At 40.9% G+C, this 14,609-nt stretch overlaps 1 protein-coding gene across 1 annotated transcript in view; it reads left to right on the top strand.

Moving 5' to 3' along the window:
• The window catches only part of ash1 (histone-lysine N-methyltransferase ash1), a 45,258-nt gene extending 30,949 nt beyond the window's left edge, over positions 1 to 14,309 (top strand). The window contains exons 5-23 of the mRNA XM_013314201.1: positions 1,978 to 2,160; positions 2,480 to 2,615; positions 2,814 to 8,649; positions 8,725 to 8,918; positions 9,048 to 9,186; positions 9,393 to 9,558; positions 9,683 to 9,839; positions 10,007 to 10,107; positions 10,199 to 10,546; positions 10,848 to 11,139; positions 11,330 to 11,550; positions 11,659 to 11,758; positions 11,967 to 12,121; positions 12,359 to 12,652; positions 12,862 to 13,043; positions 13,163 to 13,265; positions 13,525 to 13,692; positions 13,772 to 13,897; positions 14,016 to 14,309. Of these exons, the coding sequence (XP_013169655.1) occupies positions 1,978 to 2,160; positions 2,480 to 2,615; positions 2,814 to 8,649; positions 8,725 to 8,918; positions 9,048 to 9,186; positions 9,393 to 9,558; positions 9,683 to 9,839; positions 10,007 to 10,107; positions 10,199 to 10,546; positions 10,848 to 11,139; positions 11,330 to 11,550; positions 11,659 to 11,758; positions 11,967 to 12,121; positions 12,359 to 12,652; positions 12,862 to 13,043; positions 13,163 to 13,265; positions 13,525 to 13,692; positions 13,772 to 13,897; positions 14,016 to 14,309 (9,195 nt within the window). The remainder of the gene's footprint in view (positions 1 to 1,977; positions 2,161 to 2,479; positions 2,616 to 2,813; positions 8,650 to 8,724; positions 8,919 to 9,047; positions 9,187 to 9,392; positions 9,559 to 9,682; positions 9,840 to 10,006; positions 10,108 to 10,198; positions 10,547 to 10,847; positions 11,140 to 11,329; positions 11,551 to 11,658; positions 11,759 to 11,966; positions 12,122 to 12,358; positions 12,653 to 12,861; positions 13,044 to 13,162; positions 13,266 to 13,524; positions 13,693 to 13,771; positions 13,898 to 14,015) is intronic.
• The last annotated feature ends 300 nt before the right edge of the window (positions 14,310 to 14,609 follow it).

Genomic DNA, 14,609 nt, shown 5'->3' with positions numbered 1-14,609 from the left:
ATATAAATCTCCGCAGATCACGAGGTTGTTAATGTGATATTCGTGTCGGCGCCGTAGTCGATACACGGGTCCCGTTACTCCATTGTCGAATTGAATACGCCTCATATTTGTCTGTTAAAGCCATTATATGATTTAAGCATCTCGCCTGTTGTACTGTACTACATTTTAGCAACAACAACATGACACGTAGCCCGAAGTTTTTATGTATAAAGGAAAATCTTACTAAACCTCCTACTTTGTAAAGAAAATAAAGATGCTGACACGATCCAGCAAAATGTCCTATCAGTTTAGTCATCTAGTACTTAGTTGTGTGTTTTAATCTTCTGTAACCTGATTAAAAAAAGAAACCTTGAATGTTGTTCAAAGGTGATTTCATTTTATATTTGACCACAATGTATTTCCTGGGGTGTTAATCAATAGCGCGGAAGGGAAACAATCCCCACTGTAAGGGGTTTGAGTGTCGCGTGGCCTTATCGAGGTTTGCGTATCAAAAATTACCACCCCATGCCCATGTCCCATGCAGCCAATGAGTGCATTCACACCGGCAATCTTTTTATTTTTATACTTTGGGGAAATTCAAATTAATATGTTGTTTTGTAGTAAAAATTTAAAAATTTTGGTTATATGATTGTCTTAGTTTTAAAACACGCAATGTTTATTTAAAATCATCGGATTTTTACTACTTTTGGAATCGAATTTTCAATAGGAAATGGTTAAAATCTATAACATTTTTACTTATGATGTGTTTTTGCTGTAGTTAATGTCTAAGCATGAAATAAATGATGAGCGTTCAACCAATCGTCTCGGTAGTCACCACGTGCGTAGACACGTGTGCTATTATGTCTCAAGGTCTCGGTCGCTGTTCGGATTTGGATGTTAGTAGTTACGTTTGTGATACTATATTATTGTCATAAATGACATCATTAATTTCAACGAGACTAATTTTGGTTATTTTCTTTTTCTCGATTTATTGGCTTGTTCTCTACTTTAATGTATGTTTAGAATTTCCCGACTAAGGTATTTATTTAATTAAAATCAATCCTCAAGTAATCTCTGTCGACATTTTAAATTTAATATCTGTAAGAGCTAAAGGTTATTCAATTTTCTTCACAGCAATTGATACTTTATAGTTTTAGAAGCAATATACAACGTAATAAGTAGTACTCATTAAGTACCTACCTATGCGTCAATTTCGCAAGTTTTGTGCGTACTTATAAGGTACAAAACAGTACTGTTCTGTTTCGTGCGTGTGTCTGTTTCACTGTCCTACTGTGAAACTTCATAAAGGTGTGTACTGCACTCGGTTGTTGCGTCACACTTTGCCGATGCTAGTCGTGCCGGACGTTTACTATCAATCACGCGTCTGCAGGCACAGAGAGTGATAGACGCTTGTTGCAAAACACGTGTTGTTTTGTCTATTATGTACATATACAAAAGTTCTTTCATCTGAGTAACAAAGCTTTGTTTAAAGGTAAAAAGAGTCACTGTAATAACATTATTTAGTACTCTTAAAAATCTTGTTAAAACAATTAACACAGTGAAATCCAGATTTTTGGATTAGTTATTGTAAGATGTTAGATGTAACCACCCTTTATTCACAACATGACAGGACAATTTTTATTTCTTTTCTCTACAGTGTTTAATAATAATTATATCAATGTATTTCGTAATTTTTAGAAAGTTCCCGTCGATCAAATCGTAATCTTGAAATTGCGACAGTACATTTGTAAACTGTAGGTACAGCGAGCGCATAATGAATAATTGTGTATTGAATAATTATATGAAATGCGGTATGAATCATTTGCGATTACTTTCTCTTGTTCGATCGTGTTGTATGGAGAATTTGACCCGTTTCATTCGTCTACCACTAGACTATGCGCACTATACAAAGACGTACTTATGTCGCGATAAATATAGTTTAATGGTCACTTAAGCAGTCACATAGTTCGGCAGTTAATTTTTTTTTTGTTATTGCAGTTCTCGTCACCAACGGGCGAGAGCGCGGCGTGCAGCAGCACCTCATCGTCGACCTCTTCGTCGTCCTCCTCGTCCTCATCGTCATCGTCGTCGTCGGACTCTGATAGCGCGGAGGCAGCCGGCTCGGCTCACGCCTCGGCTGACGACTCTAGCGCTGCGCTTGCTGCTGCCTGTCAACTACAGGTAATGTTGACATAAATTACATCGAGAAGGTTGCAAGAATAATTAATGTCATAAACAAAATCAAAGTAAAAACCCGTTTTTTTTTTCAATCCTTGGGACGAAGGCTAGTGTACTTCAATGGACTTTAGTTAACTTGTGACTGATTACGAAATTTTGTATGTTTTTTGCTTCTCTCATTTTGTTCTTGCTGTACATGAGGGTGGTGATTGACTTCCAGTCCAGCTGGACACCGAAGAAACAGAACTTTAGAAATTATATAGCGTCCTAATAAGTTTGAAATAGAACATTTTGAAACAAAGTTGTGGATAAAAATGGACAGGTAATCGACGATGCAGACCTCGCGGAACTATTTCCGGAGCAGACGGCGAGCGCGCCGGCGCAGCAGCCCACTTTCAGCAGCTTCCCCGCGCACGCCGCCTCCCCGCACAGCGAGGACAAATGCATCGCCGACAATGGTAAGCTTACCTATGCCATTACTTTATTTTACTAAAGTAAAATAAGGAATGTAAAGTTGAAACTTGGTTTGTGTTTGCACCACGTATCCCAATGTTATCAATTTCTAGAATAACAACCGTGTTTCTTTACATCATTAAATTTACCTAACATCTATGTCTTACTTTTGTCCATTACTTCAGTTTCGCTTTCGATTTCAGCGGACGGGTCGAGTAGTGAAATGGAGCTTCCGCCGCAGCTGGTCACGGCGGCAATCCAGCGAGCGACAGCGGATTCTTCGGGATCCGAAAACGAGTGTTCCAACTCCGGCGTAGTGAGTCATAACACAACACACTACGCGTCCAGTTTACTACAACAATTCGTCGCGCAAACGCAACTTCTAAGCAGCACTGCATCATTAAATTCTATTAACACAACCCCAACATCGTCGCTAACATGTGGGCTTAACTCAAGTCCTTTGGAAAGTGTTAATGCAATAGGTGACTGCGTTCTGGGGCAGATAAATAGTTTGCCCGAAATGACACCAAATTATTTAAACAGCAATTCTCAACATCTCAGTCCTCAACAGACAGAAGAATTAACTCAAATAAATAAAGATCTTGAGGAAATAAGTTCAGTTACGGAATCTGTAAGTTTGTCTATACCAAATCCTCCCAGTCTCGAAGACTGTGTCGATAACAATGATTTTATGAACATAGATATAACAGCAGGTGGATCAGAATTAGGAAATGCAAGCGATTTGTTAAAAACTTCACCGATGACAATTCTAAACACTGATTTGAACCAATTAGACCCGCAAAAATTAGATACTATCAGTACAAACTCTGTAGAATCTCAAGAAGATGTTAAAAATATTATTGTCGAGTCTAGACGAAAAAGGGGACGGCCCCGTAAAGTAAGAAAGGCAAATGAATATGAAATTAAAATTGTTGAATCTCACAAAGAGGATAAGCCATCTGTAAATGTTATTAATGATTTCCATAACAATAACGATCCGCCAAACGTCTCACCGGATTCGGGAATATTATCAAATCATAATTCGCCAACCCACTCACCGTTACGTCGTCACGACCTAGATGAAAGCCATGGTCGCTTAAGCAGGAAGTCCATTCAAAAAGAAAACAATAAGATTGAGAGAAGAAATATGAGATCAAAATCAAAAACTAGAAGTAGAGCACGCAATTTGTCCGATTCCAGTGACTGTGATTTTCACAAAAAGAGAGTCGAAAATGAATTAAAACAAATAAAAACAGAAGCCCCATCACCAATACCATTGAAACAAGAAACTAACAAATTTGATAAGAATAAGAAACCCGATCATAAATTAGATATAGCTGCTTTAGATAGAATGTTATACGCTACTGATAGAGTACTTTACCCACCTAGAAAGAAAACTGGCCGTAAACCGCAAAATAAAGCCAAGACGACTAAAAACTCTCCAAAAACATTAAAAGATAAAAATCAATATGACTCCGCGGACAGTGATGAAGACTCATTACCATCTAGCAGGTCTGTGTTATCTGGAGTGTATGCGAAGAGAAAAGAAGTCAATAGCAAATTATGCACTGTAACTAAGAAGAGTAGTAAACCTGCTACAAATACGTGGAGGGACCACCAGAGTGAAAATGAAGCAGCGGGTGATGATCCATTAGACCCAACATGGAAACAAATAGATCTGAATCCTAAATATAAAGATATTCTTTCTGGTTACAAAAGCGATCACGAATTTAAACCATATAAAAGCTGCAGTAGGCTCATAGAGTCTGGCTACAAGAGTGACTATGGCTGTAGATCCGGATACAAAAGTGACTGCTATCGGTCAGGTTATAAAAGTGATCATAGATCCGGTTACAAAAGCGATAAATCAGGTTATAAAACAGATTACAGCGTTAGAAGTATGCGAAGAAGAATGAGGAAACTGAAGAAGACAAGATCGGTTCGAGATAGATCGTATTACAAAAATCAAAAACATTTTGTTTCCGATCAAGAAATTTTATTATTGACAAACAAAACTTTTAGTAGTCTCACTCTTGGCCATAGTTCAAGTGATTCTGAGTGTGATAGTTACATACGCAAACCAAACGCAAGTCCAAAATATGTGAGCGTTTGTACTAAATATCCCTTGCTTTCAAAATATTCATTTGGGTTCACGAAAAGTCAAAAGCATATTTTAAGGCATAACTCATCTGATCCATTTGCGCCGGGTCCTGTATTCAGTGGCTTGCAAAGGCCTGTCACTACTTGCAACATATTCAAAGTCAGTCATAACAATAATAACACTTTACTAAAATCCCCTAGTAAAGCTACATGTTCTGGTAATTCATTGCCAACCCTTAAGCCCGTGTTTACACATAAGTTTGGTGCATCACCACTGACTACTGTGAGTAAAACTGCTTCTAAAAAAGATTTTGATGCTATGAAACATATTTCAAGGACGCTGTCACCAAAAAGTCGTAAGCATAATAAATCGAGCGGCACTCTGTATTCTGTACACACAAAAAAAGATAGTACACTTAAACCACTTCCAAGTATGTTTGAAAAAGCAAAAAACAGTTATGTGCCCAACAAATCTTTATCTAGAAATGTATTTTTGAATTTGAAGAAACCTCATCTAAAGCCTGCTTTTCAAATAAAAAAACATAGAAGAACAGTTGTACTTGCGCCGCCAAAAATTAATTTAAAACCTACCGAAAGACCTTCGCGACTTGCAATAAAAACTGAGAACAAGCATCATCGGCACAGAAGTAAGAGGCGGCATCGCTCAAGATCAGTGTCAAGGTGTCGAGAGTCATACGCTAATAAAAATGTTGATTCAGTCGATCAACAGTTTAGTCAAGATATGGATAGTCTTGTATCCAATTTCATAAAAGTATGCCAAATTGCTCCAAAATTAGTAACTAATGTTGCACAAAGTCAGCCCAATGTACTGAAACCAGTGCCTGAACCTCTGCCACCAAAAGTTTTGAAAAGAGCATCAAAGAAGCGCAAGACATCAGACAATCAAGAAATCATTATTCCAACTTCAAAAAGGAGGCATAAAAAGCAATTAACTGAATCTCAAAATAAAGGTGGAAAAGATACAAATGAACATAAGCTTCCGCTGAAAAAACGACATTACCATATTAATTCATCGACGAACAATACACTTAGCCTAAGTTTAGTTTCTTCAGAATTTGATGATAATTCAAAAAATGGAATAAATACAGAGCAATTTTTATGTACCGAAACAGACTGTTTGGGTGAAATACAAAACAACGCTACTGCTGAATCGCCAAAAACAAAACAGAATAACGAAAAAGGGAAAAAAGGCAATGACAGTTCAAAGGTTATGCAAACAAATATGCAAGATAATAAGAATCAACATAAGACGGATGATATTATAATGAAATCAGCGAAAATTAGCTTAAGTACTATTACAGAAAATATTGAAACTGAGAGGGAAGATTCAAATTTATGTTTATCAAAAACAAACAATATTCCCGACGAGCAGGTGGGAAAGAAAACTGATAAAGAAGGACATAAATTGACTAATGACGCAGAAAAATTATCTCCAAGGTCTAAAGAAGCTGATGCCAAAATAATTCCCTCAAGACACGAAACTGCCAATAAAATATCCCCAAGATCTGAAGTCAAGTCTTCACCCGTACGAAATTCTGCACCAATTGTGACACCGAAAAAACGGCACAGGTTAGAGGCTGATAAAGCTGCTACACATTCTAGCTTAGATCAAGTAGTTCAGTCTTTGTCAAAAAAGCTGTCTGAAGATAAATTAACTAACGATAACAGCTGCAAAGATGTCAATCAGAATAATGCAAAAGAGGACATTAAAACTGCAGAAAATTGTACTGCATCTTCAGAAAATAATGTCGCGACGACGCCCAACACATCGATTGATCCATTAAAAAGCATGTCAGCGCGATCTTTGTATAAAAGTTCAATACCACCGTCACAAAAATCCGAAATTATGACCAGGAAAAAGAATAGATTAGAAGGTTTAACAAGCAATTTAGTTTCGAAAATTAATCCTAGCGCAGCAACTAAAGTTTTGGATACGTTGTTAAATAATAATATAAGAAAATCTATTGAATCTCGTATTCTTGAAAAAGAGAAAAATATTACAGATATTAATTATAAGCAAACAGATGAAAAACCAAAAACAAAGGAATCTCCGCTTGTAAATAGAGCTACAGTTATCAAGTCACCTGTATCAAAAGGTAAAACAGTGGATAATAAAAAATCTAAAACGTTAGAAATAATCTCTGAAACAACAGTTGTTGTAAATGTTGATCACCCTACAGGAATATTTGAACCATCAGTAGACTTGGAAGATCAAATTCCAAAGTCATCGATTTGCGTTAGTAGTCTAGTAACAGACACTAATAAAAGCAAATGTAAAGCAAAGATCAGTAATGTAAACTCTTCAGGTGGCCTATTGGGTCGCATAGATACTGAATCGGATATTCCGCTGGCACTAATATCAGAGACACCAGATCCTATTATTCGTCCAAAAAGGGGAGAATCTATAGCGGCAGTGATATCTGATAAAATTCAAGAGACCGCAGGCGGTCACAATTTACGTCAGACCAAAAGAAATTTAAACGTAGACAGCGACGATGCAAATGACAAAAAGAAGAAGAAAACTTCCAATATAATAAAAGAGAGTAAATTAGTTTTACCAGCAAAAGTATTGATTCCAAAAATTCAAGCGGAAAAATTATCAGTGAATGATATTATTAAGAAAATGTGTTTGACAACTTCCAAAAAACCGGAAACTAACAGTGCCGGCGATACTAAGATAGTTGACGCCTCCAAAAAGAAAGCAAGAAGAAGAAAGGCGATCAATCGAACAGGCTTTCCAAGTATCAAAAAGAAGAAGAAGAAAATTGAACCTAATGGGGCCCTAACTCTCCAATCGGATAGCCATTTCACATCAGACACCGATAACTCCGCTTTTGAGAGAGTACCAAAGGATGGCGAAGCCATGAGCAGCTTCTTACAGCGAACAACAAATAGGAGGCCAGAACTCAAAGTGGTATTAAATAAAGAAGAATGTCCAAAGCAAGGTCGTTTGACTGTTGTCGCCTTAGAAAAATTGCAGGGTAAAGAACTTGTTTCCGAAAATGCAAATAAGCCCGTACAGATATCTGAAAAGCAGATAAACAACGAGAAGCGTTCTACTAATTCTATTCTGAGAGCACCATCGTTACAACTGAAACAAACAAAGAACGATAAGGAGATAAAGAATCATATAAATAAATGGGAAGTTTTAAGTGAGACTGATAGCATACCGTCGTTAACTAGCTCCCTTAGTCATAATGATCCTGAAGATAGCATACCTTTAAGTTTACTCAATTTGAAAAACCACAAAACAGTCAGTCGATTAGACAACTTAGAAAGATTGAAAAGAAAAACACGAGCTATGTCACCTTCTAAGGAGATAGAAGAAATATTTTCAAAGAGAAAAATCGTTGAAAAAGTAACTAAAACGGGTCTCAGACCAAAATCGAGTTTGGCCATTCTATATCCTAGCGAACGACGGTTAACGAGAAGTTCAGATAACTCATTCGAAGATGGAAAAACTAAACCTAGAAGGGATGCAAAAAAGACTGTTACAGAAATTAATTTCGAAAAGGCCACTTGTAAGCCTGCAAACGTGACCACTAGAAGGAAGTCAAGGATGAGTCAGGTCACGAAAAAACCGTCCGAAGTTCATTCTAGTTCTCGAGAAAGTTCATTAGATACCGTCGTTAGTCGCAAAACAATATCAAAGTCTCGTGAGCCCTCCATTGACACGCTACAAGACCATGACGAAAACGAACCCTTGCCGTTAAATGAAAAAGAAATAGATTTCGAAAAAAGTATTGATGTGTTATCCAAGAGCATAATTTGTAAGAAACGAGTCGCGTGTTCGAGAGACGACAGTCCCTCGAGTAGCGTGGACAACAGGGACAAACCTATCATCGTATCGAAGAGAAATCCTCGCTTGAGAAAAAAGTTTTTGGTGGCTGGACTTTTTTCCGATTATTACAAAGAGGAGTAAGTATAGATTTATTGCTTGTAAAATTTTAATACAAAGAATTTTTTATAACAAAATTCTGTGTATTTTTGTAGTCCAAAGCCCGATGGCAAAGGGAAGAACGTGGTGACGCAGACGGAATACCCACCGGGGCTGCTGGCGCCGCCGCCGTACTGCGAACGGTGGGTGCGCCGCCGATTGCAGCACTTCGCTCTGCCCTACGATATCTGGTGGCAGCAACACTATAACCAACCAGTGCCTTCCTGGAACTATAAGAAAATACGTACCAGTATGTATCTTAGGAATTACTTTAATAAACTTCTTATAATTATATGTGTACGATCTCATGTGCCAGACTTGTGCCTCTCTAGAGGGCAGGATAATAGAAAAAAGCACTAATATATACCGTGTGGTACAGACGTATACTACGACGTGAAGCCTTCGGCGGAGGAGTGCGAGAGCGTGGCGTGCAGCTGCGCCCCCGCCTCCGGCTGCAACGAGGATTGCATCAACCGCCTCGTCTACTCCGAGTGCTCGCCGCAGCTCTGCCCCGCCGGGTAATACATACATTACATAATAAGTACACATTACACATAATGTAATAGTCACTTTTATACGAATATAGAGAGAAGTTCTTTCACCCAGATTAGCTTCTTCTTCTAGGATATCACAATGGAACTTACAAACATAAAACCAATACGTACAAGTGAAAAAGTTACCCTCCCGATTCAGACGGATATAATGAACCTTATTGATGTTACAGTGACAAATGCAAGAACCAGCGCATCCAACGTCACGAGTGGGCGTCGGGGCTGGAGAAGTTCATGACGGAGAACAAGGGGTGGGGCGTGCGTACCAAACATTCCATCACCGCCGGAGACTTCATACTAGAGTACGTTGGTGAAGTCGTCTCTGATAAGGAGTTTAAGGTAAACAGTAATAAAAGGTTTTTATTTTATTAATTAGACTGAGACATTAGTGTATTAATTCCCTGATTATGACGCTAGTAAAGAAGTAATATTATATAGCTGTAAATCAATATGTGTGTTGCAGGAGCGCATGGCGACGCGTTACGCGCGCGACACGCACCACTACTGCCTGCATCTGGACGGTGGACTGGTGATCGACGGACATCGCATGGGCGGCGACGGTCGCTTCGTCAACCACTCCTGTCGCCCCAACTGCGAGATGCAGAAGTGGACAGCCAACGGTATGTAGGATTTGATATATTTAACAACTGAAAACAGCAATTAATAATAAACTATGGCGTTAGGTGAAAATCACAACTCATGTTGAACCACGGCCTCGTAGAACTTAATTAGGAATAGAATAAGTCGAGGTTAAAAACTTAACCTTTAAGCTTCTTTTTATGTGCAGGCACATTTCGCATGGCGCTGTTTGCGTTGCGGGATATCGAGCCGGGAGAAGAGCTCACATACGACTACAACTTCTCCTTATTTAACCCCGCTGTTGGTCAGGTAATTTTACATTTTTATTTTTTAGAGAATGAATTAATATAAATATATCCGATCCGCCTGTAGACTAACAAAGATAAATACTTTTTTTCAGCCATGTAAGTGCGATTCGGAGGATTGTCGCGGCGTTATCGGAGGCAAGTCTCAGAGAATCACCAAGCAGCCTGTGAAGACCCAGTCGCGGACACCTTCCAACGCTTCGAGTCAGTCGCACGGGTCGGGCGGGGCGCAGCGTGTCGGCCGGCCCCGCAAGGCAGCCAAGTGCAACAAGAAACCGGAGCAGGCCAGCGTCGCCGCTGCAGACCTCAAGACCATGACCATCCTCAAGTACCAGCAGCACCTTAACAGGCTGTGGCAGGAGCCGCAACTCAAGCCGCTCACCGCCAGAGAGAGGAACCTTGTCAAGGAGAGACATTGCTTCCTCTTCCGGAACCTTGAGAACGTATGTATTGCATATATAACATCATATTTAAGAAGTATTGGTAACTAGTTGTCGCCCGCGAATCCGTCCGCGCGAAATAAAAAAAACATAATTAGTAGCTTTTGTGTCCTTCCAGACTATGTTCTATATGCATGCCAAACATCATCCGGGTCCAATTCGAGATTGCTGTTCTGGAGATACCTTTAAACAAACATCCATCCATCCATCTAAACATTCATAATATCAGCAAGATTCTTATAGAAAATGTCAACTGTTATGTCGATTGTTATTGAATATTTTTGTAAAATTTTTATGTTTATAGGTGAAACGTACCCGCGAACGACTATCTCTGTCGATGCCGCCTTCACCTCCCGCCGCGCTCCCCGCAGCCCCCGCAACACCAGCCCCAGCGGCCGTCGTCAATGTGAACCCCCTGACTCTGCCCGACACCATGAACCCCGCCATATTCCTGACGCGGCTGCAGATGCTGCGCGCAAACAAGGAGGAGAGCACCAAGGAGATGCTCCGTTTCGAAGACGATCCCGAGCTGGATCTCAAGCAGCGACTGGCGAGATTCTTTAAGGCGCTGTTCAACTGTATTTTGGCTGTCAAAGGTATACATTAAAGATTTGTTAAAGAATAATATATAAAGAAAACAATCATATATGAACTTAAAATAACTTTCTATTTATCTATGTAAATAGTTGCCAATACTGAAAGTTACTGTACGTTTGCGTACAAGTACAACTGCATAAATGTTCGAAATAATATATAATTGTACGTAATAATTGTCGTTATTCACAGACGAGTCCGGCAAGCAGTTGTGTGCGCCGTTGTTGAAGTTAAAGTGCGATCGCAAGACAGAGGGCGCGGCGGAGCTCGGTGCGGTGGAGAGCCGCATACGTACACTGCGCTACGACAGCGCCGCGCACTTTGATGCTGAAATCACTGCGATATTTGCAGCGGTCATCAGAGAGCACGGACGAAACACCGATATCGGTGCTGCGGCTGCGCAACTCAGAAAGGTATATTTTTATTTCTGAACGCTAATAAACATACAATAATAATATGCCGGAAAAATATATTTGTAAGTTAAGAAGCATTTAAATAATTATATTTAAATTTCAATTTAGGTTTACAACTCTGCTAAGTCCGATTTCGCCGAGCAGCTGCAAAAGATTTTGGGACCGCAAGAACCTTTGCCGGCTGGATTCGTACAAAAGGGTAAAACTGGTACGTATAATTTATTTACATAAATATTTAGAGATTGTTAAAAAATGTTAATTCTGCCTCATACTCTATTACTGTTTTATGTTCCGTTTTCTGCTGGAAAGGTTTTTAAAAAAACATGTTTTGTTTGTGTTTTCTTCTTTTGAATGACTACTCTGTGCAGCGATTCGTACGATTTTTAAAAATCATAATAAGCATGTTTCTATAACAGAGGAGGTGATCCTGTGCATCTGCGGGCTGCACGTGGAGGAGGGTCTGATGGTGCAGTGCGGCGGCGCGGGCTGCGGCGTGTGGCAGCACGCGCGTTGCATGCGCGTCGCCGACACGCGCGCACCGCACTACTGCCACAACTGCTCGCAGCGACCGGTGCGTCGACATTTCTATGTATTTTACGACTTAATTTCATCTGTAAACTGCGCCATGCCTGGCCCTACCATTCCTTCACGCCTAGACATACCTAAAATTGTACTCTGTGCTTGCCAATATATTTGAAAACCTTAATACAATTAGAGTTAAGTAAGACAAGGTGATCCAGTGAATTTACAGCATGTAGCTAAAGTGACAAATAATTTAAAATAATAATTTGAACTTTAAATTTCCTAGGTGGATCGTGAAATACCTCTAGACGAATACACTGAGGACGGGCACCAGTTTTACCTGTCGCTGATGCGCGGCGAGCTGCAGGTGCGGCAGGGGGACACGGTGTATGTGCTGCGCGATATACCTATTGACGCGCGTCGACCTGACGTCAGCGCGAGTAGTGACGCGCATGACGTCACTGACACGCATGAGATGCACGACACGCAACGCGCCAAGCGGACTGACCGCACCGAGCGCACTGACAGGAAGAAACTCAAACTGCCCAAAGGAAAGGAAAAAGATGACACAAACAATAAGGTGTGTACTGTATTGAATAAGCGTGTAAATATTAGTAAAGACGGAGAAGGAGATTATTGCGAGGGTTATGTCCTCTTCCTGTACATCCTCTCATTCAAAAAATTTACTTAACCTCTTCATCCTTTTGTTCTAAAGAAAGGGAGGGTGGGTGGATAAGGGGACTTGTGTTTTATAAAAAAGTGATGGTAAATTTAAGTGTAATGGTCCAGGGCGGCGGGCAAGAGGCGGAGGTGCGCAAACACACGTACCAGACGATAGGCTCGGTGGCTGTGTCAGAGCTGGACATCTTCCGCGTGGAGCGACTTTGGAAGCACAAGGACACGCAAGAGCGCTACGTCTACGGACATCACTATCTGCGCCCGCATGAAACCTTCCACGAACCCACCAGGAAGTTAGTACTACTTACTAATTTTTTAAACTTTATGTGATCATCTGTAAGGACAAGGCTTTAGACACGTTTGATCTAGTATTGACATGAAGTTTTAATTATATGTTTTTACTTCTTTCTAGATTTTTCCCGAATGAAGTAATGAGAGTGCCGTTGTACGAGGCGGTTCCGATCGAGTTGGTCATGTCACAGTGTTGGGTTATGGATCTTAACACTTACTGCAAGGTAATATTATTTTAAGTATATATAATTACATAACATGATTGTAAAAATTGAGACAAGGCACTCATGAAATTAATAATTATTAATGACAAGTTGTCGCCTGCGTCTCAGACTATGTTCTACATGTATGCCAAATTTAATTGAGATCCGTTCAGCCGTTCTGGAGATACGTTAAAAAAACATCCATCCATCCATCTAAATATTTGTATTTATAATATTAGTTAGATTGTAAGTTTTAAAGATGTGTCTTCCGTGTTTTCAGGGTCGTCCGGTGGGGGCGCGCGAGGAGCACGTGTACATCTGCGAGCTGCGCGTCGACCGCACGGCGCGACTCTTCACCAAGGTGTCGCGTCCCAAGTACCCGCTCTGCACGCGACCCTACGCCTTCGACCACTTCCCGCACCGCCTCAAGATCACCCGCACTTATGCGGTCAGTACACACACATACATACGTTAATACTATATGTGTTTATAAACAGTTATAATAAATGTGTATTTGTACATTACAGCCGCATGAAGTATCGCCCGAGTACTTGAAGGGCAGAGCAGCGAAGAGCGCCGCGCCTGACAAGGCGAACAAGGTCGCTGCTGATAAGAAGAAAAATATATCCGTACCTGTCGCCCTCGGAGTTAAGGTGAAGTTTTATGTAGATATACTTTAGTTAGCGAAGTCGCTTCAAAGTTGACCTTTCCATTACTGAATAGACGAATAGCTTAGGTATAAACTAACTAAATATCAAATGTACGTTACAGACGCCAATGGCGGGGGGTGCGACGGCGCAGGAACGTCGCGAGCGGCAGAAGGAGCGCGTGAACAGCGTGGCACGGCGACTGCTCGCTGCGAGCGGCGAGTGCGGCGCGCTCGATGCCTCATACCTGCTGGCACCCGGCCCCGCACACCCCGCGGACCCCGCACCTCCCTCGCCGCCTGCGCCCGCCCTCGTCCCCGCGCTGCCGCCTACAGGAGACCCCGTGCCCGCCCCGCCCGGAGCCCGCCCGCCCCGCGCCGCGCGCCGCCCCCGCCGGCTGCCCCCGCGCTCCTCCTGACGTTGCCGCGCCTGCCACGCATAGCCCACACTCCTCCGCACACTGCGGCACACACATACACACCTCTGCAATAACTTTACGACAACCAATCAATTATAGATATACTAAAATTGCTTCAACGTAAAGCTGGCTTTACCTAACACTCTAATAGCGATCACAAATTTAAATAGCTATTGATATTTGACACTCATCCGATATAACGAGTTTGATAGTTCTTCTACTGTGTACAGTTTCAATTCGAATATGTATCATAGTATGATTCATAGATATTGTATCACAATATATTATTGTCTATGAAAA

Source organism: Papilio xuthus, unplaced genomic scaffold, assembly GCF_000836235.2.
Source record: "Papilio xuthus unplaced genomic scaffold, Pxut_1.1 DF827461.1, whole genome shotgun sequence".
In the NCBI taxonomy this organism is placed as follows: Eukaryota; Metazoa; Arthropoda; class Insecta; order Lepidoptera; family Papilionidae; genus Papilio; species Papilio xuthus.
This window is presented reverse-complemented; position numbering and strand designations above follow the sequence as displayed.